Source organism: Ylistrum balloti, unplaced genomic scaffold, assembly GCF_031769215.1.
Source record: "Ylistrum balloti isolate Yb309-2 unplaced genomic scaffold, AGI_CSIRO_Ybal_v1 Utg370184, whole genome shotgun sequence".
Taxonomy (NCBI): Eukaryota; Metazoa; Mollusca; class Bivalvia; order Pectinida; family Pectinidae; genus Ylistrum; species Ylistrum balloti.
In genome coordinates this window covers 50823-75716 of record NW_026782168.1, presented here as the reverse complement: position 1 = coordinate 75716, position 24894 = coordinate 50823, and the positions used below count along the sequence as shown (strand labels likewise).

Sequence of the window (24894 nt, the reverse complement as noted above, 5' to 3'; positions counted from 1 at the left end):
AAAGGTCAATATTGCATCAGTCAAACGATTTGTTCTCACCTGCTAACACTTTTGGAGACACCAACCTTGACTTCATTGTTTGCAATCAAAGAAATTTTTTGCTGTTGTTTTTTTTACAGCAACAAACAGAAGAATTACCACGGTATTTGACCAAACAATATGCCTTCCTCTGGAATTCTGTTTCTCATGGACTGATTTCTCTAACTTTGAAATACCTCCTCATGAAGGGCCAATTTTTCTTCTAAATGTTTGATGCGATCCCCAAGTACCTGTATGGCAATTTTCTTGTTGGCTAAGGCTTCTGTTCTATCATGTAACTGTTGTAAACAGAGATACATTATATTATGTAAACAATAAACTGTGAAGCAGACAAAGATAATTTTCTGTTTACTGTGAATGTGACTTTGGAAATTACTGACACACAATACATTCCTGAAAGACCAACATTAAGTCAATCTCTAGTACCTTTTTCTTCTTTCTTATTTCATAAAATCAGTGAAAAATTTCATTTCAAAAATGTTTGATGCAGAACTTTCTGACAAAAATTGTATATCCAATGACTTGATGATACATTTTATCCATCTGTAGCAAACTACTATAACAATGAAAAGAAGACTTACTATTTCAGTGAGCGCGAGGACCAGGTCCCTGTCTGTGATGGGGGGTACACCTGGGGGTAGGGGACAGGTCCCATTACTGTCAGTTCCCTGCTCTGAAGCCTGCTCCCTTCTCATTGATGCCTTGTAGTCCTCTAAAAACCAATAACAGATAAAAAAAACTAATAATTAGTGTTGTGTGAGTTCCTATTTCATAAAAGTATGCCATACAGATTGATAAAATGAGGCTTCGGTTCTTCTATAAAGCATCTTAAACCTCAAATGGAACACATTAATTCATGCCACTAAAATATGTCTGTTTTGTGACATTATAGAGTTATGTAAAGAAAAAAGTTTTAGCAGCTTATACTAATCATTCATGCTGACCTGGATTTAAGTGTGTGAGAGGTCTTATTGTGGGAGGAAACTGGAGTACTCAGGTAAAACCAAGGTGGTCAGACTGGTGACCCCTTCCTTTTCATGTCTGTTCTGAGATTCGAACCCTTGACAGCTAGGTGAAAGGTGAGTGTGTTACCACTGCGCCACCTGACCACATCATAAGGGTGGGAGTGTTCCATTTTGGTTGGTAGTTCTTACATAATAACCCTAATATAGTGTTACTGATGTCAAAATTATCTACACTTGTACCTATACAGGATTAACTTTAGAAAGGAGAGATGGCAATGTGACTGAGTCTCTCCCCTTTGTCATCTGCCACATTCTCAATACTCCAGGGGTTGCAATCACTTTTCGCTCTCTGCACCCCTGGAACATACCATGGCAAAATTGAAGGTTACATGTGCGACGCTTTGTGAACAAGATGAAAATATAAGTGTGATCCTTTGACGTACATCAAACAAATTTAGGGGGTTGCAAAATGGTATATTGAAATTGCTTTGTAGTTGGGTGTCGCTCCTTTGTAATCTTCAAAAGAAGCTTATCTACCTGTGACTGGTCTGTTTTCTTTCTCTCCTGGAACCAATCAGATTACTTTGCTTGTGCCTTCAATTTTGCCATGGCATATTCCAGGGCTGCAGAGAGCGAAAGTGACCATAACCCCTGAAATATCGCGGATGCATCTGCCACTGCATCATTCTAACTGTGACGTCACTATCAACATATCAGAAACCTAAACGTGTATTACATTATAGTTCAGCAATAACCAACCAGGTCCCTTTACAAAACATCTGATAACGAAGTAGAATTAAGATGTTTTTGACTCCCGGGGTACTGTCTCTAAGGGATAAAATATACACACTAAAACCCCAAAATATTAAAATAATTTCCAACTCTAACAAAAACTGAGTGACTCACCATCATTGAGCATCTGTATGAATCGTTTAACAATAGCTTTCGCTTTAGTAACACGGGATGGTCCAGAGCCTGAAGTAGCAATGTCTGATATGTGGAGCATGAGTGTTTTACTCTTGGATAATTGCTCCTCAAAGGCCATGTGGTAGGCATCAGCTGTCATATAGGCCTCGTCTCTTCTCCGCAGGTACATCTCATTCTATCAGACATGAATTTTCATAACACATCTTGCAGCAAATGAGAAAATATGTTAAAAATCTCTCTGTTCAAACTTCATCCTCTGTCTGGTATTTTGAGCTATTTCAGGTATCACCTATAGATACATAGGGGATACCTATGCTTCTATACACAGGTTGATGAAAACTACCTACAATTTTAATTACACACTCTGGCAATCCTATTAACTGAAAATCACTTTTTAAACCAGAAGCAACAACGTGTATCAGTGTACCTTATCTAACTAATGATCAGCCCAGAGTGTCAACATATCACTCCTTGTAGGGGAGTGGGGTTATTGCTGGACAAAACATTATTTTTTGGCATTTCCAATATAACTGTGCATGGGTTTATATTACTGTAAATCCCTTTTATTTTCTGGGTACTTAGTTCCTCTTCAGACATATTCACGAATGCAAGACTTTATGAATGTTGATAAGCAAATTACTTTAAATTCATGATAATGAGCTGTAAGATATCTGGATTCTATAAGACTCCTATATTGGTAATGGAATCAACATGGATGCTATCCAGAATTATTTGAATTCGCAATTGTCTCTTCTTGAATATTAAAGAGAAAATAAATCCCACAAGTGATTTACCAGACATGGATTGTTAGATAAAGATATCAGTATATCATAATACAGCAACCTCTCCCTTCCTTTTAATTACTTACTTTAAATGTACAGAAGCCAATACTTTCTATTCATATTCATTTCATCACAATTGTAATCAGTACTACTCAACTAAGCAAAGATCTATTTTCTGAAATTCGGAATGAAATCAAATCTTCATTCAAAGATGATAAAGGTGACAGCTACTGATAAGAACTACCTTTTCATTGCACTTGATAATTTCTCGACGAAGATGAGCAGCAGCCATTGCACATCCACATGGTTCTGGTTCTGTGCCGCGACATTTACATGCACCAATCACTGCTAACTGTACCAAAAGAAATATTATCAGATATTGTACATGATTATAATTATCATGTTCACTTCAATTTACCAGTACATTTCAAAGCTATTTGAAAATTTTTTAAAATCAGATGATGAATTTGAAAATGTCATTAATCTGACAGTTTATGTTTTAATACCTCTATGTATTATTTAAAACTACTTAAGACATGAGTCATATAAGGAAACAAATCGAAGTTGAATCTATTTCAACATAATAAACATTGGTTGCTGTACAAATAGAGGATAATGGGTACCCGGTATTCCCAAACCAGACGGCTGAGACCCATTTATAACAAAATTAGTTATACAAAATCAATTCCCTTTCACCTAAGAATGCTTCAGACCAAATATGGGCCGAATACAATTCCTACAAGAAGAATAGAATTTTAAATGTTCTTCTTCTGGACTCCAACCCTAAGGCCAATGGGGGCCAAGACCCCCATTTATACCAAAAATTTGTTCCCCTTCCCCAAGGGATGCTTCTGGCGAAATTCTATACAACATTATCAGGAAAAAAATTGACAGAAGAATGGAAGGATGACAGACAGACAACACACTATGCCATAAGCACATCAGGGCTGAGTGAGCTTAAAATCATGAAGAGAAAGTTTTGTCCCACAAAAATTTTAATTGTATTTTAATTAAACATTCTTTCAAAGATGAAACAATATATACTTATTTATCAACTATCAGAACTTCCATGCTTATGTCTACAGTCTAAGGTAACATTTTTAATACATAGGCCAATCAAACATTGCATTAAGTCAGGCACCTACAGCATTCTTAACAAAAGAATGATTATGTGCATGCAATTACAGCCTTGGATCTCAATAGGTCCACTCCTCGTCTGATACTCATCCAGATAGTCAATTAAGAATTCCAGTGATAATGATCATGTCCTAGTAATAGATTTTATGATATATTCATTTATCTTTTAATTTTCCTGAAAAAAACCTTTCTTATACATGGAGATTGCACCTTCTATACCATTTTAACTGATCATTGTATTTGTTAGAGTCTGTCCCCAATGATGTGTGACTTTATCACTATTGAGGGTGTCCTCTAAGTTGTCTTAATTTGCCACTAAAGAGTTTGTCCTTTATGATGGGTAACCTTGTCACTACTGAGTTTGTCCTTAAAGTTGGCTTTCTTTGTCACTAAAGAGTTTGTCCTTTATGATTAGTGACTTTTTCAGTATCGAGTTTGTCCTTTAAGTTGGCTTACTTTGTCACTAAAGAGTTTGTCCTTTGTGATTGGTGACTTTTTCACTATCGGGTTTGTCCTTTAAGTTGGCTTACTTTGTCACTACTGAGTTTGTCCTTTGTGATTGGTGACTTTTTCACTATCGGGTTTGTCCTTTAAGTTAGCTTACTTTGTCACTACTGAGTTTGTCCTTTGTGATTGGTGACTTTTTCACTATCGGGTTTGTCCTTTAAGTTGGCTTACTTTGTCACTACTGAGTTTGTCTTTTGTGATTGGTGACTTTTTTCACTATCGGGTTTGTCCTTTAAGTTGGCTTACTTTGTCACTACTGAGTTTGTCCTTTGTGATTGGTGACTTTTTTCACTATCGGGTTTGTCCTTTAAGTTGGCTTACTTTGTCACTACTGAGTTTGTCTTTATGATGGGTGACTTTGTCACTACTGAGTTTGTCTTTATGATGGGTGACTTTGTCACTATCGGGTTTGTCCTTTAAGTTGGCTTACTTTGTCACTACTGAGTTTGTCTTTATGATGGGTGACTTTGTCACCAGTGAGTTATAGATTTTCTTTTGATTATGATGGTATAATGTTCAACTTACCTGAACTTGGCCCTTGTTTATCATGCATATTGTTTAGTAACATGCCTCATGCTTAAACAAGAGATATACACATACCTCAGGTGACACTTGACCTTTACTATGACCTTCGACCTTTACCTCAGCTGATGTGTATTGGCTGTACTCCTGATCATCTGAAGACGTACTTTTTGATTTTGAATATTTCCCTCTTTCCTGAACATCTAACAAAGCGATAAGCTCATCTCGCTCCCGGCACAGACCTGTATGAAGAACAAGCACTGATCAGACACCACAATCTATTCCCCAACTACCACACAATGAGAATGAGAAATTTGTCTGTTTTCAAGGATGGTGAACTTATAGCCCCAACCTCCACACTTGTCTATCTATCATTTTATTACTTTGAAGACAGCAAACCCATTTTTTACTTGTTATGATTTGTAGTGAATTATGATCTTTCCCTATACAACGTATTTTTTTAAATTGTCAGTTTTACATATAAATTAGCAGCATTTTACGACAGATCATATAATCAAGCCCCAACTGATTCAACAATTTATAAAACACAAGTTGGTACAGAACAGGTCCATTCATCCCTGAACACTATTTGTTTCACTCTTATTAGTTATTTTTTAAAAGTTATAAAATCAATTGCTTTTGCTTGTGTTTTAGAAATAGCTTAAAAAAATTTTAGAGAAAGAAATACCACAGACAAAACTACTCGTTGTGTGACCTTTATAACTCAAATGTTTGTACTTACACAGATTCTGTGAACCAGCAGCCTTTCATTCAAACATTTGTACTCACACAGATTCTGTGAACCAGCAGCGTTTAATTCAAGCATTTGTACTCACACAGATTCTGTGAACGAGCAGCCTTTAACTCAAACATTTGTACTCACACAGATTCTGTGATCAAGCAGCCATTAACTCAAACATTTGTACTCACACAGATTCTGTGAACAAGCAGCGTTTAACTCACACATTTGTACTCACACAAATTCTGTGATCAAGCAGCCATTAACTCAAACATTTGTACTCACACAGATTCTGTGAACAAGCAGCCATTAACTCAAACATTTGAACACAGATTCTGTGAGCGTTTAAACTCACACATTTGTACTCACACAACATTCTGTGAACCAGCAGCCAAGCATTTGTACTCACACAGATTCTGTGAACTTTAACTCAAACATTTGTCTTTTAACTCAAACATTTGTACTCACACATTCTGTTAAAGCCATTAACTCAAACATTTGTATCCCTGCACACAAATACACTGAAATACTGTTAAAGCTACATTATCCCTGCATACACTGAAATAGAAATCATGTTACCATGTTGTATCAACACTTTGTTTATAACAGGTCAATGTGTATTGATTGTGGTTAATGTAAAATATTTTACCCTTCCTACAATTATGATAGTTATTAATATTTGTCATTGTTATCCAGATATATATTTAGGCAGTACAAACTGTTACCTTTAACAAAGAAAACATAAAACGAAAGTGAATATTTATTCTTAATCCTATTTGAAATTTTTTACAAATAACGATCATACCAATGATGACGAGACATCAGATTGCCTGATTATACAGGATACAGAGATAACATGAGGAAATCAAATAATTCTATAATAATTGTTCAGAAATAATTGTAATACTATATAGGCCAGGGCATTAGATTTATCAGTTCTGTAGGACTATGTTATATTAATATTTGAACCGACCTGTCAAAGCGAACAGCCCACATCTGTTGACTATCCTCCAAACTACTGCCCTGTTTATCCAGTTCAAAGTGCAGCTTGTTAACCTCCTACAATATAGTTATCCTCTATTACTTATCTTATGATGTCTGCTATGCATATAATAAATAACCAACTTATTAACTGAGTCTTTATATATCAAGATATTTTCATGCATCAAGTTTAAAATACCATATTGGTGCTGATCAGGTATTAGATAGCAAATCGATAAGTGTTCCTCACTTTAAATTCATAACTATACATTCATAATTTCTATTATTGTCCACTTTTTTCCTTCTCCATGCCACTATATCATACAACAGACTCAGGTCAAAGCCAGAGAGTTGCCTTACTGAAGGGCAAAGAAAACTTTTTTTCTTTATTTGTTTTTTTTTCATAGGGATGGGCTTATTTGCAAATTTTTATTCAAACTTTCGCAAAAATTGTTTGTACATCATAGTCAACTTGCGTGAAGTAGGTTATTGTTAACAAAAATGGTTTATTGTTTTTATATACTATTGTTAGATCATAGTAACTATGTAATTTACCTTCTCAAGTGAATGACTATAGCTTTTTGTCTTCTGATCCTTTTCTTCAATTTCTGAAACCTGTTGTAAAGAAACAAATTGAGAAATTTTTTTTAAAGCTTTGCATATTCCACACTTTTTATCAAATTACTGTATTTGATTCCAAGTTCATTACTTTTTACAGTAAATAAAGTACTAGTTTCCATTTCAGTTATTACTGTACATGCATCGGTCTTGAAAAATTTCAAATCTCAAGTTACTAAAGACAACCATCATGAAAAAATCTGTTAATACATCCAACATAGTACAGTGTTGGTACTTTTTTCTGGAAAATTGTGAAAAATGCAAATTAAAAGATGACCAAAACAAACTAAATAAGAAAGGTGACTTCAAGAATTAACTACATTTTCAATGGACGGCTCTATACAATACCAGAAATGTGGGTATTTATCCTACATCAACATTTGTTTTGTGTGAGTATTTTTCGATTAGGACCTGTTTTTACTCATCATTGTAAGTACAAAAGGTAGGATCATTTATTATATTACTTATCTAGCAGGTTTTATATCTACAATTATTTTGACCATTCTGCTGATGACACTGTGTTTTACTCCTACACTTTCTAGGGATATCAAAAATCTAAATATGAATAGAAGAAATGATTTGTGTAAAGTTATGAATGTGTGGAGTAAGACAAGATCAGCCCTTTCCTGACTTTATATATATATATATAGATGTATCTTACCTGTGTTTTTAAAATAGCAATAGCTTGATATTTTGCCTCCAGTCGTTTGTGATATATTTCCAAATCTATCTTCAGTTCTTCAACTTCCTATAATTGCAAAACAAAATACTTCAGTTTTCCATGTTCAATATCATCATATTTACTATTGAAGCATATCTACTTTTGAATTGCATAACCATTTTACCATTTTTTAACTATCTATATTTTTCTAACTTTAACTTTGTGCCAAGACTTAACATCACATTTAGGTCAATATTTCTAACTAACACTTTTTTCTTTAAAGAATTTTTTTTTTCATTAACTGGTAATGATTTCTTGGCTGATAATTAACAGGATTCCATGTGAACAAGCATCGAATTGAACCCCTCTGACCTACAGCAAGTGAACCTGTTTATTTCTTAATAAGTTTACAAAATATTTATCCTTAAAGAAAGACAAAATTTTATCTGAGTCATCCTTATAATTGATAATTTCCCAGTGACTAAGACTTTACATTTTGTCTTTAGCTGTGTTTCATAACATAAATTTATCAGTTTTAAAATAATAAAAAAAGACTACTTTCTGTGATTTTGACCTTTGGCCTGTTGACTTTGTCTTTCAGTCACATGCTTTCTTGTGACTCTAAACAATTCAACATCAGACTTACCAGATTACATACATTTGACCTCTGTCTTTCTCCTTTGACCTTCATCTTGGTGAGGTAATAATCTTTCGATTGTGGCCAAAACTGCCATGTTTAGAAAATATGTCCAATATGCAGGCCACAGCCATGATAAGCTAATATCTATTTCTACCTGTTATGACTTCGATTTTGAGGTGATTTTTTTACTGAAACACCAACTCCTTCTTTTACTGAAACACCAACTCCTTCTACATTAATCTAGTTCTCAATCCATTTACAAAGTTACAAAGTTTCAGGTCAGGGGCCATGGTATGACAAGAAATAGAACACATACAGACAGACTGTGATATCATATGAGCTGTAGAAGATAGCATTTTATTAGTCAATTGAAACATTTCATACAACAATAAGTGGCCAATTGACTGTATTTCTCACCAGATTTTTTTATCACTCTTCAATGATTTTCAAAATAGGTCAAGGTCAAATCCATTCCAATAGCATTAATATTATCATCTTGTTCAAAATAGATCTTTGTCATAAGTTATTATTACATATGTCAGTCTACAAATTAGGAATTTTGATGGAAGAAAATAACAATCAAAATTTAATTTATATCAAAATTAACACAGGTTCAGTCTGGTGGTCAATGCTCCAAGGTCAATCTGGAAAACACTTCTTTTCAAGGTAAATTTGGTAGTCCCTGCCTCACAATCAGGCTAGTGGTTACTGCTTCTAAAACAGTCCAGTGGTCAATGCTCCAAGGTCAGTCTGGAAGTCACTTCCACAACGGCAGTTTGGTATTCACTGTATCAATGTCAGTCTGGTGGTCACTGCTTCAAGATCAGCCATGAAGTCTCTGCCTCAAGGTAAGTCAGACTGGTGGCCAATGTCTCAATATCATTTTGTTTTTGTGGGGTTCATGATCCTTCCAACAGTCAACGTTGTAGTGAAGCAAATGCCATGAAGGACATAATGAGGAGGGAAAAGCACAGAAACAGAATCAAGATCCCAAGTACGATAACCTTATTTGGGCTGTCTGATGTCCCCTTATCATTGGAGAAGAATGAAGGCTAGTTAAGTGGTAAATACCTTCAGGCCTGTCTAGTAGTCTATGTCTCAAGGTCATATTGTTTGGTGGCAGATGAATCAGGACCAACTTATTTATAACTGCTTTCAATAAATTATACATTTTCTATTTATCCTAAAATAAGCCCCTCCCCTAGTACACAAAGTTCAGCATTTTAGCTTACTATTCTAGTATTAATAATTCAATAAAAATCAGAAAAATGAGGAAGGGATTATTTGTGGGCAAAGGCATCTTTGCGGATGAAGATGGTACGATTCCAGATATTCGGTTTTGTGTATATCTATATAGGCACATAACACAGATTTCCTGTTATTTTTATTGATGTTAAATGATTGCTGGGTATTTAATATTGTGCTATCTTTGATGACTGTTAAAATTTAACCCTACAAATACTATCAATTATATAGTTGTTTTTGGACATTTCAAACATTTAATCTACTAAACTGAGTCATTATTGGAATTTTTCAGTGCCAGGTGTATTTTTGTGAATCTAGATAGTAACAAATAGTGATTGATATAATTGTGCAAGTCACAAGAAATTCTCACCTGTTCTGCCTCAAATAACTTTTTTTCTATTGCATCTCTACTAAGACTTCTCTGAAGGTTTGCTGAAAAAAGGAGCAAATAATAATGTAAAATTCTAAAGCTACAACTGATGACAGCAATACATCTTGCTTAAATTTTTTTTTAAATAATTTAATCTTATTTCATCTATGCTTCAAATTCTTCTAATTCTATAATTACTGATGGCATCCTCATAGCTTGGCGACAATAGTGAAAAAGAGGATTGTTTCTTTATTGCAACACTTTGAAATACATGAGTTTTGTTGATTATGCCTCATCACCTACAAGCTGGTTAAATGGGTACAGGTGTATAAAAACAACAGGAATAACCACTGGTGTGACTAGGGAGTGAAACAGGAGCAACAAAAACTAAAAAAAAAATTAATCAACCTAAAAATACCTGTTTAAAAGTGGTATCTTTAGTACAAAAAAATCACAACAGAACGACCATGTCTTCTTTCATACTACTTAGGAGCAGCTACATTATCAGACGTATGCCCTATTTCTGAAGTTGACACCAATATTTTTTTGGTCAAGGTGGGTTAAGGACAGATAGAATGAACCCAAAATTTCTATGACAAACCAAGGCAATGGGAGCTGATTGTGCCATTTTCCATATTGAAAGAAATGACATTTCATCTTCATCCAAACCCAGAGACATTTTCAAGAGAAATGTGAAGTTGGAAGCGACATTTAAAGCCGGAAGAACCAAAGAAGTATGGGTTGCTGAAATCATCACTCAGGAAGACTTCAGCAGTTTCAGGCCTAACCATGAAGGTATTTGACAGTCAACTAATATGGATCAACAAACTCCTACACAAAAGATTTGGTCACCATGTTGTGAAGTTTAGGAATATGAAATATCCAGTGAACTACCTCCCTGACTTATTTCACCTTCAAACCAGAGAGCTGGCGACCCTACCACACTGGAATGCTTTTGCAGTACATTTGCAGAATAAGAAGAATTGTTGCATCTGCACAGAAGAATTAGAAGTCTCTGAATCGGCACACGCAACGGTCCTTTAAAAGGTCACAAACCCCCACAAAAGCATCCAGTTGAATGCCCTGAATTACGTAAAGCAAAAAAAACAATTTTGAACTTTTGAAAAAGAAGAAAAACAAAGTTTAAAAAAAAAAGAAAAAAGAAATACTGTAGTGAAAAATGAACACATGAAGCTAATTCCATGTAGTTTTCCATAGAACATTATCATCTAAGGGGAATAACTCCAGAAAACGATAAAAAATGAGACAACACAAAAATCAATATAATGCTTTTTATTTCATACTCTTGAAGTGAATGTGACCAAAACATTACTTTTTTGGGTATCTGATCGCCTCTCAAGCCTTTAAGAACCTTTTGGTGGTCTTTGGGGAGAGGTTTGAGGTGGGGGTTGGGGAGGGGTAAATAATTTCAGAAAATACATCCACACATTTGTCACTTTCAATATTTTTGTAACATTTTCAACAAGTTCCAAGGGTTCAATTTCCAAAACTTGAAATTGCTGATATCCATGTTGGAGGGGATTCTGGTGGTCAGCATCAGACATAATATTACTGTACTAACAGCAAAAAGTGGTCAAGAATATTACTGCAAATACAAGAGAAATGGACTTATCACTACTTACTTTTTGAATAACCATCAGGAATAAACATCTGTGATGAGGAATCTAAAGAAACACATCTCTGTCTTATATTGGAGAGATCTTTTGCAAAAAGCCTCTTTTGTTGTTTAAGTGAAGTTCCATAAGGAATATCTGCAAACGTTGGAAAGTTATCGTCATTCCCATTTTCACTCACATTATCAGATTCGATTGAAGATTGACTAAGTGTTTTCGTTCTTTTAGGAAATATCAGCCGTGATTTACTCTGAATCGGCGCATGCAATTCATCGCAGTAAAAATCATCTGGTAAATATTTCTCCGATTGTTTCGGCGTTTTCTTCACCTTCCAATCTTTTAATATTTTTGGGAGGGCTCCGGGACGCAACCCTTCGCCAAGCCCCAAATCACCATTTTCTGAACTGTTTTCTTCTGAAGTTGCATCAAGCGACATGACGATGCCTCAACACAGTCGTAGTAGTTAATTTCATTTGTAAACAACGGCAGATTACATATGGGAAATCGGCAGTCGTGGAAGACCGAACAACACCTGTAAACAGGAAGACCTTACAAAAAATATAGTTCTTCAAAAAATACAAAAACAATCAGATGATAAATCATTTTCCTGATAAATGTCTAATATATACGTCAGACTGAATTTATGACATGATATTTTTAAGCGCCATTGTTACGTTTTAAGCGTCAGTATTAAAATGCGTATGGATTTCATCGATTTTCAAATGTAAACAGTCGAGGCTAATCTAGTTAACAAATCAGGATGAATATTATCCGGATATCTAATAATATCTGATCTTTTTGTATCCGAATCCCTTGATATATTATAAAACTATTTATGTCTGTGAATGAATGATATCCATATAGCAAACAATATCTTATGTTCATATTTATAATTATGATAGTGAAATAGCGGATTCTTACATTCAGCATTTAGACCATCCAATCATCTCAATCAGATATGGGTTTGTTTTGGGCGGATTTTCAATACATTTATTTGAGAGCGTTCATTTGACGCAGAACACCAAAAATCGCAGCATGTCGTTCGATTTGGAAGGATTGGTAAATAACTTTCTTAAGTTATATTATGGATTGATATGTCTGAAACTTATTACCTAACTTTCTGACCGTTCTTACGACCACATGTCAACGTTTAATAGGTTGACATTCGAAAATCTGGCACCTGTATACAGATGCACACATAAGTGCCTCAGATACTATGGGAGTCGGACACGTGCTTGTATTATAGTATTCGGGTTGTTTCTATACCAATTATTTTATATTCTGATTGACAGAATGTCAGACTTTTATCGAAAAAATGAAATTAGACTGAAAAGTCCTGTCTTTAACATTCTAATTTAACGTCAATATTCACATTCGAAATGGGCATTATAAGTGAAAATGTAATGTAAATAGCATTTAGCTTGAATATTGACATCGAACATTTGAACATTTTAGAGACAAAACTTTTCGGTCCAATGCAAAATAGACTTAACATTGGGCTACTTATAACTATGACTGTTCACATGAACTTGTATCATGATAAATAATCAGGGATGTTACATTTACATATGTTAGTGATATGAAAAAGGCAAAGCCTAAAAAGAGCGTAGCATTTGCTAAGTGAATAAATTTACAATCACTGGAGCAGAGAAATCGAGCAGAAACAAGGTAAAGATTCAGCATACTGTATTTATTATAAAGCAAATAAAAAGTAGGAGTCTTGTCGTAGATAAAAATCTAGAGTTGGATTTAGATACTGATTGGTCAATTTTTTTTCTACTTGTGTCTTCTTTACTGTATTATCTTCTCACAGATGATAGTCAGTATGCAGTTGACATGATTCTATTATAAAGTAATATGTGGTGACGTAATAGGTTTTCGCGTAGTCTGGATCAGCCAGAGTCTTGACACGTGTAAACAAGGATACTACATCAATGGATTTAAATTAGTTTTAAGGGTTGATAAACATAATTTTTTATGGAATATTCAATAGTCAGAACTACAAATTTCACTCGCCCGCCGGACAAGTAGCTGAAACAAATCACTTGCCCGCAAGTAGCTTTGACTCATCTAGAGGAGTGGACGAGTGGATTTTTCTAACCCTGAAAGATTTAAATCACAAATTGTGTCAAGCAAATATTGGAACAAAGCATACACCACAGCGATAATTGTGGTATGTAGGTAACACATATCTTTTCCACACAGTCGCTTGATCTCTTCATAAATGCAACACATGTGGGAGGGATGGTAACTCTGCCCAGTCACAAATTTTAATTCCCAAACTCTAGCGTTTGAAGAGCTCCACTCAGGCATTCAGGAGCTACACTTTTGTATATGTTTGTGAAGCTTCGGCAAATCAATGTGAGTTACCTAGCATTGTTGTGTTTACATGCAATTTTTATCATGAAGTTCATATGCTTAATTTTGTTGCAAAATGAATAGTAGTAGAAAGCTGGATAATTTTCAAATTGAAAAGGGTTACTATTGTAACTGATAATTTTTATTATCTTTATGTATTTTGAAAACAAAAAACACATATTGTATATCACTTTTAGTCCAAAATTATAAGAAATTTGTTTTCAAATGAATGGCAATAAAAAGCTGAGTTATTCTACATTTAACATAAGTAACTTAATGATACTTAGTTTTAATTTATTTTTATAATTGTTTTGTTAAACAATGAGTTTCACTTTTCACTTGTCAGACCTAAGTTTACATAAATAATACCTTAGAAGTGAAAGGGGCACAGGTAAGGTAGATAAGATTGAATAACAACAAATGGGGGCTTCGATGATATCACAGTTTAGTGATCAAACTCTAAAGCATACCAGGTACATCACATTAGCTTCCACTGGGCATTATTCCATTCCTTGTATGATACATTCTAGTGCTGTGAAATGAACATATTTTAGAACTAACAGACCCATACATCATTATTTTAGTCACATAGAGAAAAATGGCATTGAATTATTTTGTATGTTGTAATTTTGACAGAATGTGAATCAGATGACAGCACCAGCTAATGCACCAAGTACTGATGCCTCAAAATATCAGAACGATGTAAGTATATAACAGTTGAATGTTTATAGATTGAGAATTACATTTACACAAATCTTTAATGGATTAATGCATGTTGAAATCGTTGCAGTGACATAATTAAAGTAATGTGATTCTGAATCAGTTGGAAAATTATTAATTCATTTTATGACAAAAGGTCTTAAAATTTTCATTGTTATATGGTACATGTAATAAATGTAATTTTTTTTTTAAGAAATATCTATATTTGTAGTTAATACATCTTTGTATATGATGATGTACAAATTTAAAAAAAATATATATATATTTGCTTGTTAGCCCACCATCTAATAGATGGTGGGTTATTCAAATCACCCTGCGTCTGTGGTCCGTCCGTCCGTAAACAATTCTTGTTACCGCTATTTCTGGAAAAGTACTGGATGGATCTTTCTCAAATTTCATATGCAGGTTCCCCTTGGTCCCTAGTTGTGCATTGTACCTTTTTTGGACTGATTCGAATTCAAGATGGCCGACAGGTAGCCATCTTGGATTTTGGAAGTAAAAGTTTGTTACCGCTATTTCTGAGAAAGGACTGGATGGATCTTCCTCAAATTTCATATGCAGTTGTCCCTTGGTCCCTAGTTGTGCATTGTACCTTTTTTGGACTGATTCGAATTCAAGATGGCTGACAGGTAGCCATCTTGGATTTTGGAAGTAAAAGTTTGTTACCGCTATTTCTGAGAAAGGACTGGATGGATCTTCCTCAAATTTCATATGCAGTTTCCCCTTGGTCCCTAGTTGTGCAGTGTACCTTTTTTGGACTGATTCGAATTCAAGATGGCCGACAGGCAGCCATCTTGGATTTTGAATGTAAAAGTTTGTTACTGCTATTTCTTGGAAAGTACTGGATGGATCTTTCTCAAATTTCATATGCAGGTTCCCTTTGGTTCCAAGTTGTGCATTATACCTTTTTGGACTGATCTGAAATCAAGATGGCTGACAGGCAACGATCTTGGATTTTGAGAGTAAAATCTTGTTACTGCTATATCTGAGGAAGTACTGGATGGATCCTTCTGATATTTCATAGATATTGGTTTCCCTTGGTCCCTAGTTGTGCATTGTACCTTTTTTGGACTGATTTGAATTCAATATGTCCGACAGGTGGCCATCTTGGATTTTGGATGTAAAAGTTTGTTACTGCTATTTCTTGGAAAGTACTGGATGGATCTTTCTCAAATTCCATATGCAGTTTCCCCTTGGTCCCTAGTTGTGCATTGTACCTTTTTTGGACTGATTCGAATTCAAGATGGCCGACAGGCAGCCATCTTGGATTTTGGAAGTAAAAGTTTGTTACTGCTATTTCTTGTAAAGTACTGGATGGATCTTTCTCAAATTTCATATGCAGTTTCCCCTGGGTCCCTAGTTGTGCATTGTACCTTTTTTGGACTGATTCGAATTCAAGATGGCAGACAGGTGGCCATCTTGGATTTTGAATGTAAAAGTTTGTTACTGCTATTTCTTGGAAAGTACTGGATGGATCTTTCTCAAATTTCATATGCAGGTTACCTTTGGTTCCAAGTTGTGCATTATACCTTTTTGGACTGATCTGAAATCAAGATGGCTGACAGGCAACGATCTTGGATTTTGAGAGTAAAATCTTGTTACTGCTATATCTGAGGAAGTACTGGATGGATCCTTCTGATATTTCATAGATATTGGTTTCCCTTGGTCCCTAGTTATGCATTGTACCTTTTTTGGACTGATTTGAAATCAAGGTGGCCCACAGGTAGCCGTCTTGGATGTCGACAGTAATACAGCACAAGCATATTGTCCATTATCCACCTGTAACTGACTGCTATCTAATAATACTTTGGGATCTTTTTCAAATGATATTTACTAATAGGTGCTTAATAAAAATATCTTGTGCCATCATTGAGTACATTCAGTGAAGACCAGAACATGAACATTTACAACACCTGTAACAAACAAACGAAAAATAAACAAATCTTCAAGAACTGAAAACAGATCCTCAAATGGTGGGCGCCAAGATCCCTCTGGGATCTCTTGTTTCGAAAAGCATCTCCTATTGTTTTCATTATAGTCTAGAAGTTTGTTTCAGTTTAATATGAATGGAAAAAAATAGCAGTCTTGTAGGAATGACCCTTTTTTATCTCTCAGTTGAATGAATGAAAGGATAAAGTGAATCCTCTTTCTGTCCACCTTTCATTCCAATGTTGCAATACCAACTCCTTTTGCATTTTTAACCACATTTGCTCATTATTATACAGCAGATACAGATGTATATGACCCTTTTGGAATTTTACTGATAAAAAGCTGAATAAATCAACTCTTTTCACAGTTTAACTTTGGTCCAATGGTAATTGGGAAGTTGTTAAAAGGAAAAAGTTAATGCCAGATGAGGTTTTTAAACTAGATTCACTTCACATTTGATATGCATCATCAGTATGACATCAGGACATGCACTGTTGTTTCTTTCTCATTTCAATGGAGTTATGGCCTTTCTAAATATTTCAGTTACCCAGTTACTTTTCAGGCAGTTAAAACAACATCGTTTTCTGAGCAATAGTGCGCATTCAGCCGAAGCCAGGTGTCATCAATCTGCTCATACTCAACATGTTTGTTACCTGTTAAGAACCGTTAAATATCCAATTAGCCAAGCCTTTCATGCTTGTTAAGTCAGGCACCGGTGTGAATTTGTTTACATAAGGTAATTAAATATGTTGGGGTCAGGATGATTATGGTTTCCTAATTATCAATGGATCAAACCACAACTGTTTCATCGCGGTAACCAGTAATCAATTAATGTTTCTGTAGAATTTTTTTTTTTTAATCTGACCCCAAAAAAGTACCTGCACACTATACCCGAGTGCACACTATACCCACAAATTTACGGTAGTACAGATAAAGTTTGGTAAACAGTTTTATTATGAGCTGAGGATGCGCACCTGTTTTTTCATACAGATTATTAATTGTTTTAGCTCTTCTTTTTATGATCAAAGAATATGATGTTTTTTTTTCTTTAGGTAAATCTTGAAATGCAGTGGGCTATGAAAGCTTACAGTCATGCAGAAGTTTATTTTAATGTAAGTTTAATATCAAAGAATTTGATATCGTTTTATGAGCCTCACATTTCCTTACGATATTGAAAATATACAATAAGAAGGTGTATAATGAATTTCATGCAACTTTGCAAGGTGTTTTTAAATTTCTGTATGCTTATTTCTAAAGTTATTGGTTAATAAGTGAACTTTAGTGATAGTATTATATGGTTATAGCTATAAAGTGCAGTGTTTTTTGAAATTTGAATGTGGTGGTGCTGTTAATTTGACAAAATAAGAGGCTTTAAATATATTTTTGATCTGACTTTCGAATTATGTTTCTTAGTCTAAATGTAATATTTTGAAAATAAATTCATTTTCCTACATTAACCTGATATAGTTGCTGTGTTCCGTTGACACTCCCTTGCTGAGACTGACAAACAAGGATGATGTGATGTATGAACACTTTCGGAAAACTTTCCCAGACATGGCGATTGATGTCATTGATGAGACTAGTTTGAAAACAAGTGATGCAAAATCTGTATGTTAACATTTACACTTACAAGAATGATATACAAGTGAACCTGTTTACTCATGAATAATTTTCAATTTCTATTCATACTGTGATGCAACCTATCAGATTCTAATTATGAATTAATCTGCACTTGTTTAAATAAGATAATAGATAAATCTTTTCGTAAATTATATTTTACAGGTATGGCGTGAATTTGTACAGAGCTATGAAGGTGAAGTAGAAGATTATAATTTTGGAACACTGTTACGCAGAGATAGTTCTGGAGATATCTCTGATAACAACACAATGCTAGGTATACACATGATATTCTTATTGATAATGTGCCGTAATATATCAATAATGCTTAAATATTCCAATATTGATGAGGTAGCTGAAGCCACAAATATACATCTAGATATTGTGAGATTTCAGTTAGTGAATGAGAGGATAAAGAGAGATAAATGTCACATTGACTGAGTCTCCATTGTGTACTCATTTCAGGTTTTTCACTGCCTACTAGGGTCTTTTGTGTAAAGTATCAACTCTGTTATTGTTCAGACTCAACACTGCCTAGCAGTATCCTTTGTGTAAACTATCAAATCTGTTATTGTTCAGGCTTCACACTACCTATGAGTACCAATATCCCATGGGTAACCTATCAAATCTGTTATTGTTCAAGCTTAACACTGCCTAGCAGTATCCTTTGTGTAAACTATCAAATCTGTTATTGTTCAGGCTTCACACTGCCTAGCAGTATCCTTTGTGTAAACTATCTGGACTCAGATCTGTTAGTACCAATATCTCAAATCTGTTATTGTTCAGACACTGCCTAGCAGTATCCTTTGTGTAAACTATCAAATCTGTTATTGTTCAGGCTTAACACTGCCTCAGAGTATCTTTGTGTAAACTATCAAATCTGTTATTGTTCAGGCTTCACACTACCTAGGAGTATCTTTGTGTAAACTATCAAATCTGTTATTGTTCAGGCTTAACACTGCCTAGCAGTATTCTTTGTGTAAACTATCAAATCTGTTATTGTTCAGGCTTAACACTGCCTAGCAGTATCCTTTGTGTAAACTATCAAATCTGTTATTGTTCAGGCTTCACACTGCCTAGCAGTATTCTTTGTGTTCAGGCTTCACACTGCCTAGCAGTATTCTTTGTGTAAACTATCAGATCTGTTATTGTTCAGGCTTCACACTGCCTAGCAGTATTCTTTGTGTAAACTATCAGATCTGTTATTGTTCAGGCTTCACACTGCCTAGCAGTATTCTTTGTGTAAACTATCAAATCTGTTATTGTTCAGGCTTAACACTGCCTCAGAGTATCTTTGTGTAAACTATCAAATCTGTTATTGTTCAGGCTTCACACTGCCTAGGAGTATCTTTGTGTAAACTATCAGATCTGTTATTGTTCAGGCTTCACACTGCCTAGCAGTATTCTTTGTGTAAACTATCAAATCTGTTATTGTTCAGGCTTCACACTGCCTAGCAGTATTCTTTGTGTAAACTATCAGATCTGTTATTGTTCAGGCTTCACACTGCCTAGCAGTATTCTTTGTGTAAACTATCAAATCTGTTATTGTTCAGGCTTCACACTGCCTAGCAGTATCCTTTGTGTAAACTATCAAATCTGTTATTGTTCAGGCTTCACACTGCCTAGCAGTAAACTATCAAATCTGTTATTGTTCAGGCTTCACACTTTGTGTAACACTATCAAATCTGTTATTGTTGGGTAAACTATCAAATCTGTTATTGTTCAGGCTTCACACTGCCTAGCAGTATCCTTTGTGTAAACTATCAGATCTGTTATTGTTCAGGCTTCACACTACCTATGAGTACCAATATCCCATGGGTAACCTATCAAATCTGTTATTGTTCAGGCTTCACACTGCCTAGCAGTATTCTTTGTGTAAACTATCAAATCTGTTATTGTTCAGGCTTCACACTACCTATGAGTACCAATATCCCATGGGTAACCTATCAAATCTGTTATTGTTCAGGCTTCACACTGCCTAGCAGTATCCTTTGTGTAAACTATCAAATCTGTTATTGTTCAGGCTTCACACTGCCTAGCAGTATTCTTTGTGTAAACTATCAAATCTGTTATTGTTCAGGTTTATCCTTTGTGTAAATGATCAAATCTGTTATTGTTCAGGCTTAACACTGCTTATGAGTACTGAATACTATCTAGGAGTATCCTTTATTTAAGCAATCAAATCTGTCATTATTCAGGCCATAATGCTTTGTCTAAGATCGGTTATTGTTGTTGATGGTATTATGTTATTAATTTTCAGTTTTAAGAGTCCAGTTTCTGGCCATTGAGATAGCAAGAAATCGTGAAGGTCACAATGTAGCTGTAAGGGAAAATGCAAAGAAACAGAAAGAAGAATCAAGTTCATAGCACAAAAATTGTTACATTTTCATTAAATTGAATAATTTGAATGACATTTGCAATTGACATACAAATTATAGTGTTATTGCAAACATATGTAGTTTGATATAAACATTGTGGTCCTAACAAAAGAGAAGTAAAGACTCCTTTTCACTGCTGTATGAAACATGGACTACCTGAGAAGATGTGCCTTGGTACTGAATCTCAACCCAACAGATGTGAAATGCTAACAAACTGAGCCAGAATGGAGCTACTCCAAACATATTTGTGTCTATATTAGAACACATTTGTATGACTTCGATTCCTGCTGTTTTTTTAGGGTTAAGACTTTACTTGGCATGATAATGACTTGATTTATCAAATATGCTGTAACTGGTTTATTGTCAGTTCCTATCTTTGAAAGCCTTCCCTTTATTTGTGGGTTCTGTATTTGGTTCCTCTCCGAGTCTCCATACACAGGGTTTCTACATTTGTAGGCAATGGTGTCCTATACAGAATAGTTTTGGTGTGTAAAATTTCATCTGAAAATTTTTATTATTTCACTGAAATCAGAGGACATATTATTGGCTACACCTAAAACACCTGTGATAATTCTACATGTCATGAAGACTATGAATTGTGTTGTAACTTGATACATTTATTTCCTATACTTGAATGTTCATAATAAACGCCAGAAATCTTGAACACTTGCATTCATTTGCATGTGATGACTTTTTGTAGGGTTTTCTCTATGGCTTTGTGGTATGTTTGATGCAGGAAAACATACTGGAAACAGTATGTTTGATGATTTATAAATTATCTCTAATTTGCCTTATTGCTGTTGATCTACCAAAGATGGAAAAATAGAAATAAAATTTCCAGGTCAGTCAGATAATCTATTATGATAGAAACTTTTTTCTGACATAGATATCAAAACAGAAGAAATTATTTTTTTTTACAGAAACTATTTATAACAAGTTTGAAATTTCCTATTTCAAGTGCAGTTGCATCAATGTCTTCCCAGCTTCCTTCCATCCTTATATAGCAAGAATTTGTGTCACTTCCATTGTCATTCATTGTTCATGATTGTTGTTTTATAGCCTGGAGGCACTTAATGGTTCAGTGGAGTTCAGTTTTTCGTTTCAGATTTCTGTGACATTTGACCTTGTTTGGCCCTAGACTTCAGACTGATATTTTCGTAGATTTTTGTTTTAAGTTTCATTGCAATGAAAATTGCAGTCGAGGCATTCATGTTTCGCAAACCTTCTCTAGTTGATGGTGCATTTGATGTGTTAAAGGGACTAAATGGTAAGATTTTATTTTTTTCTATGCGTATTATTTTGGGTAAGGGTTGCATTGCCTAAAGTTAGACTATTCACAAAATTATAGCAATTTTAAGAAAAGTCGATAAAGATTATCAGCTTCAAACTAACACTGGTGAACACTTGCTGTTGTGTCTACTGCAGTTTGCTGTATTGATAGCAGAGTTCATCATGTTTACACTCTCCAAACGATAATGATATAAATTAGTGTTGGATTGCTTCTATTTCATTTTAATTTTTTGACGATTTGATTTTAATTTGTTGATGTTTTAATAGAATGGTTATCCAAACTATTAAATATTATAATCAACAGGAAGTGCACAACTTTTAACAGATATTGAAATGTTGCAATGCTTTTTACAAGTTATGAAATGAAAATCTAACCATTTCGTCCCTTTAAGTATAATGCGACATGCTTTGAAATAAAGACATTACTTTTACATTATAGTCAAAATATAAAAAACTGTGCAAGAAATATCATGATTTTGATATTTGTATGTGCAGATTGTTTCAAAGTTTTCACCGACATGCTTTGAGAGCATGTTCTTTTATTTCAATATAATAATTATGTTGTTATGATATGTTGTCCTTGCTGCTATGTGCTTTGATATTAAAAAAAAAAGATTGTACATTGTACGATTTGTTTGTTGTATGTGACTGTCTGTATGGGTATTCAGATTTAGTTGTATGTGATTGGCTGTATATGGCTGTATGGGTATTCAGATTTAGTTGTATGTGACTGTCTGTATTGGTATTCAGATTTAGCTGTATGTAACTAGCTGTATGGGTATTCAGATTTAGTTGTATGTGACTGGCTGTATGGGTATTCAGATTTAGTTGTATGTAACTGGCTGTGTGGGTATTCAGATTTAGTTGTATGTAACTAGCTGTATGGGTATTCAGATTTAGTTGTATGTGACTGTCTGTATGGGTATTCAGATTTAGTTGTATGTGACTGGCTGTATGGGTATTCAGATTTAGTTGTATGTGTCTGGCTGTGTGGGTATTCAGATTTAGTTGTATGTAACTGACTGTGTGGGTATTCAGATTTAGTTGTATGTGATTGGCTGTATATGGCTGTATGGGTATTCAGATTTAGTTGTATGTAACTGACTGTGTGAGTATTCAGATTAAGTTGTATGTAACTGGCTGTGTGGGTATTCAGATTTAGTTGTATGTAACTGGCTGTATGGGTATTCAGATTTAGTTGTATGTAACTAGCTGTGTGGGTATTTAGATTTAGTTTTGCGACTGGCTGTATGGGTATTCAGATTTAGTTTTGCGACTGGCTGTATGGGTATTCAGATTTAGTTGTATGTGACTGGCTGTATATGGCTGTATGGGTATTCAGATTTAGTTGTATGTGACTGGCTGTATATGGCTGTATGGGTATTCAGATTTAGTTGTATGTGACTGTCTGTATTGGTATTCAGATTTAGTTGTATGTAACTGACTGTGTGGGTATTCAGATTTAGTTGTATGTAACTAGCTGTGTGGGTATTCAGATTTAGTTGTATGTAACTGGCTGTGTGGGTATTCAGATTTAGTTGTATGTAACTAGCTGTGTGGGTATTCAGATTTAGTTGTATGTAACTGGCTGTGTGGGTATTCAGATTTAGTTGTATGTAACTGGCTGTGTGGGTATTCAGATTTAGTTGTATGTAACTAGCTGTGTGGGTATTCAGATTTAGTTGTATGTAACTGGCTGTGTGGGTATTCAGATTTAGTTGTATGTAACTAGCTGTGTGGGTATTCAGATTTAGTTGTATGTAACTGGCTGTGTGGGTATTCAGATTTAGTTGTATGTAACTAGCTGTGTGGGTATTCAGATTTAGTTGTATGTAACTAGCTGTGTGGGTATTCAGATTTAGTTGTATGTAACTGGCTGTGTGGGTATTCAGATTTAGTTGTATGTAACTGGCTGTGTGGGTATTCAGATTTAGTTGTATGTAACTAGCTGTGTGGGTATTCAGATTTAGTTGTATGTGACTGTCTGTATGGGTATTCAGATTTAGTTGTATGTAACTGGCTATGTGGGTATTCAGATTTGTTTACCATAGTAACTAATACTATGTTGTTTTGCCATAATAAAACAGTTATAAAGTCAAATGACATTTACGCTACATATGAATTCCATGTTCAACTTGTTGATATTATTTTGATGAGGACCCCGCCTTGACGGACGCTGCACTGAAAATTTAATAAGAATAAATGTACTCAACATCAAGAAACTAAACTTCATAGTAGATTCTGTATGATGAACCTCATTGTTTTGTATGCAATCTTTATGACAAAAACGGGGAATTAAACTTCCAATAAGTGCATGAAAATCCTAAAAAGATGAAAAGGATCAATGGAAGGGATTTTCTATCCTAGAACATCATGACATGACTGACTAAATGGACAGGCCCCTGAGGTGAAATGATGGATCCACATTTCATCCATAATCTTAAATCTTTGCAGAAAGTTAGCTGGATCTGCCTTTGTAAGGTTCATATTAGCATGCGCCAAAGTCTGTGCTGCTGATAAACTGTCAAAAATCTTGGGGACCCATCTGGCGGAGAGCTTTCTCATTGCAAGATCTTCCGTAAAAATGGACTGCACTTCTTCCTGTGAAATTCCAACTGTATTGGCTATATATCTCTAACTCACCTGTCAGCCACAGTGACAGGCCTTTCAAGATGGGCGTCATCCCCAAGGCTCTGCCTGCCACCATTCAATTCTGCCATCCACCTTTTCACTGTAGCATATCATTCCCTTGTGTTGCTACCATATCAGTATGGCTATCCTTAGGTGCTAGACCTTTCTTATGCAAATATTGAATCACTGCTCTTTCAGTGATTT

General features: G+C 34.7%; 2 protein-coding genes across 2 annotated transcripts; one reads left to right on the top strand and one right to left on the bottom strand.

Moving 5' to 3' along the window:
- Positions 1 to 200: 200 nt before the first annotated feature.
- LOC132551197 (coiled-coil domain-containing protein 125-like) lies at positions 201 to 12203 on the bottom strand. Its single transcript, XM_060215307.1, has 12 exons — positions 11777 to 12203; positions 10134 to 10195; positions 7879 to 7965; positions 7155 to 7214; positions 6592 to 6677; positions 6139 to 6176; positions 5716 to 5757; positions 4958 to 5121; positions 2958 to 3065; positions 1911 to 2106; positions 621 to 751; positions 201 to 317 (listed from the first exon to the last, which is right to left on the bottom strand). Exons 1-12 carry the CDS (start codon positions 12201 to 12203, stop codon positions 201 to 203), a joined length of 1518 nt encoding a protein of 505 aa, XP_060071290.1.
- Positions 12204 to 12777: 574 nt separating this feature from the next.
- LOC132551183 (protein PBDC1-like) lies at positions 12778 to 22684 on the top strand. Its single transcript, XM_060215290.1, has 6 exons — positions 12778 to 12826; positions 14762 to 14827; positions 17827 to 17886; positions 18242 to 18382; positions 18557 to 18668; positions 20652 to 22684. Exons 1-6 carry the CDS (start codon positions 12803 to 12805, stop codon positions 20756 to 20758), a joined length of 510 nt encoding a protein of 169 aa, XP_060071273.1. The 5' UTR covers positions 12778 to 12802; the 3' UTR covers positions 20759 to 22684.
- Positions 22685 to 24894: the final 2210 nt, after the last annotated feature.

Bases quoted from the DNA above. Each gene is read 5' to 3' on its own strand.
- LOC132551197 (XM_060215307.1), bottom strand. From the start codon at position 12,203: ATGTCGCTTGATGCAACTTCAGAAGAAAACAGTTCAGAAAATGGTGAT. The intron at 10,196-11,776 runs GTAAGTAGTGAT...TCCTTTTTTCAG, and splicing joins TCCTGATGGTTATTCAAAAA to CAAACCTTCAGAGAAGTCTT. The intron at 318-620 runs GTAAGTCTTCTT...TGTTTACAACAG, and splicing joins TCCTCGCGCTCACTGAAATA to TTACATGATAGAACAGAAGC.
- LOC132551183 (XM_060215290.1), top strand. From the start codon at position 12,803: ATGTCGTTCGATTTGGAAGGATTG. The intron at 17,887-18,241 runs GTAAGTTTAATA...AACCTGATATAG, and splicing joins ATGCAGAAGTTTATTTTAAT to TTGCTGTGTTCCGTTGACAC. The intron at 18,383-18,556 runs GTATGTTAACAT...TATATTTTACAG, and splicing joins AAACAAGTGATGCAAAATCT to GTATGGCGTGAATTTGTACA.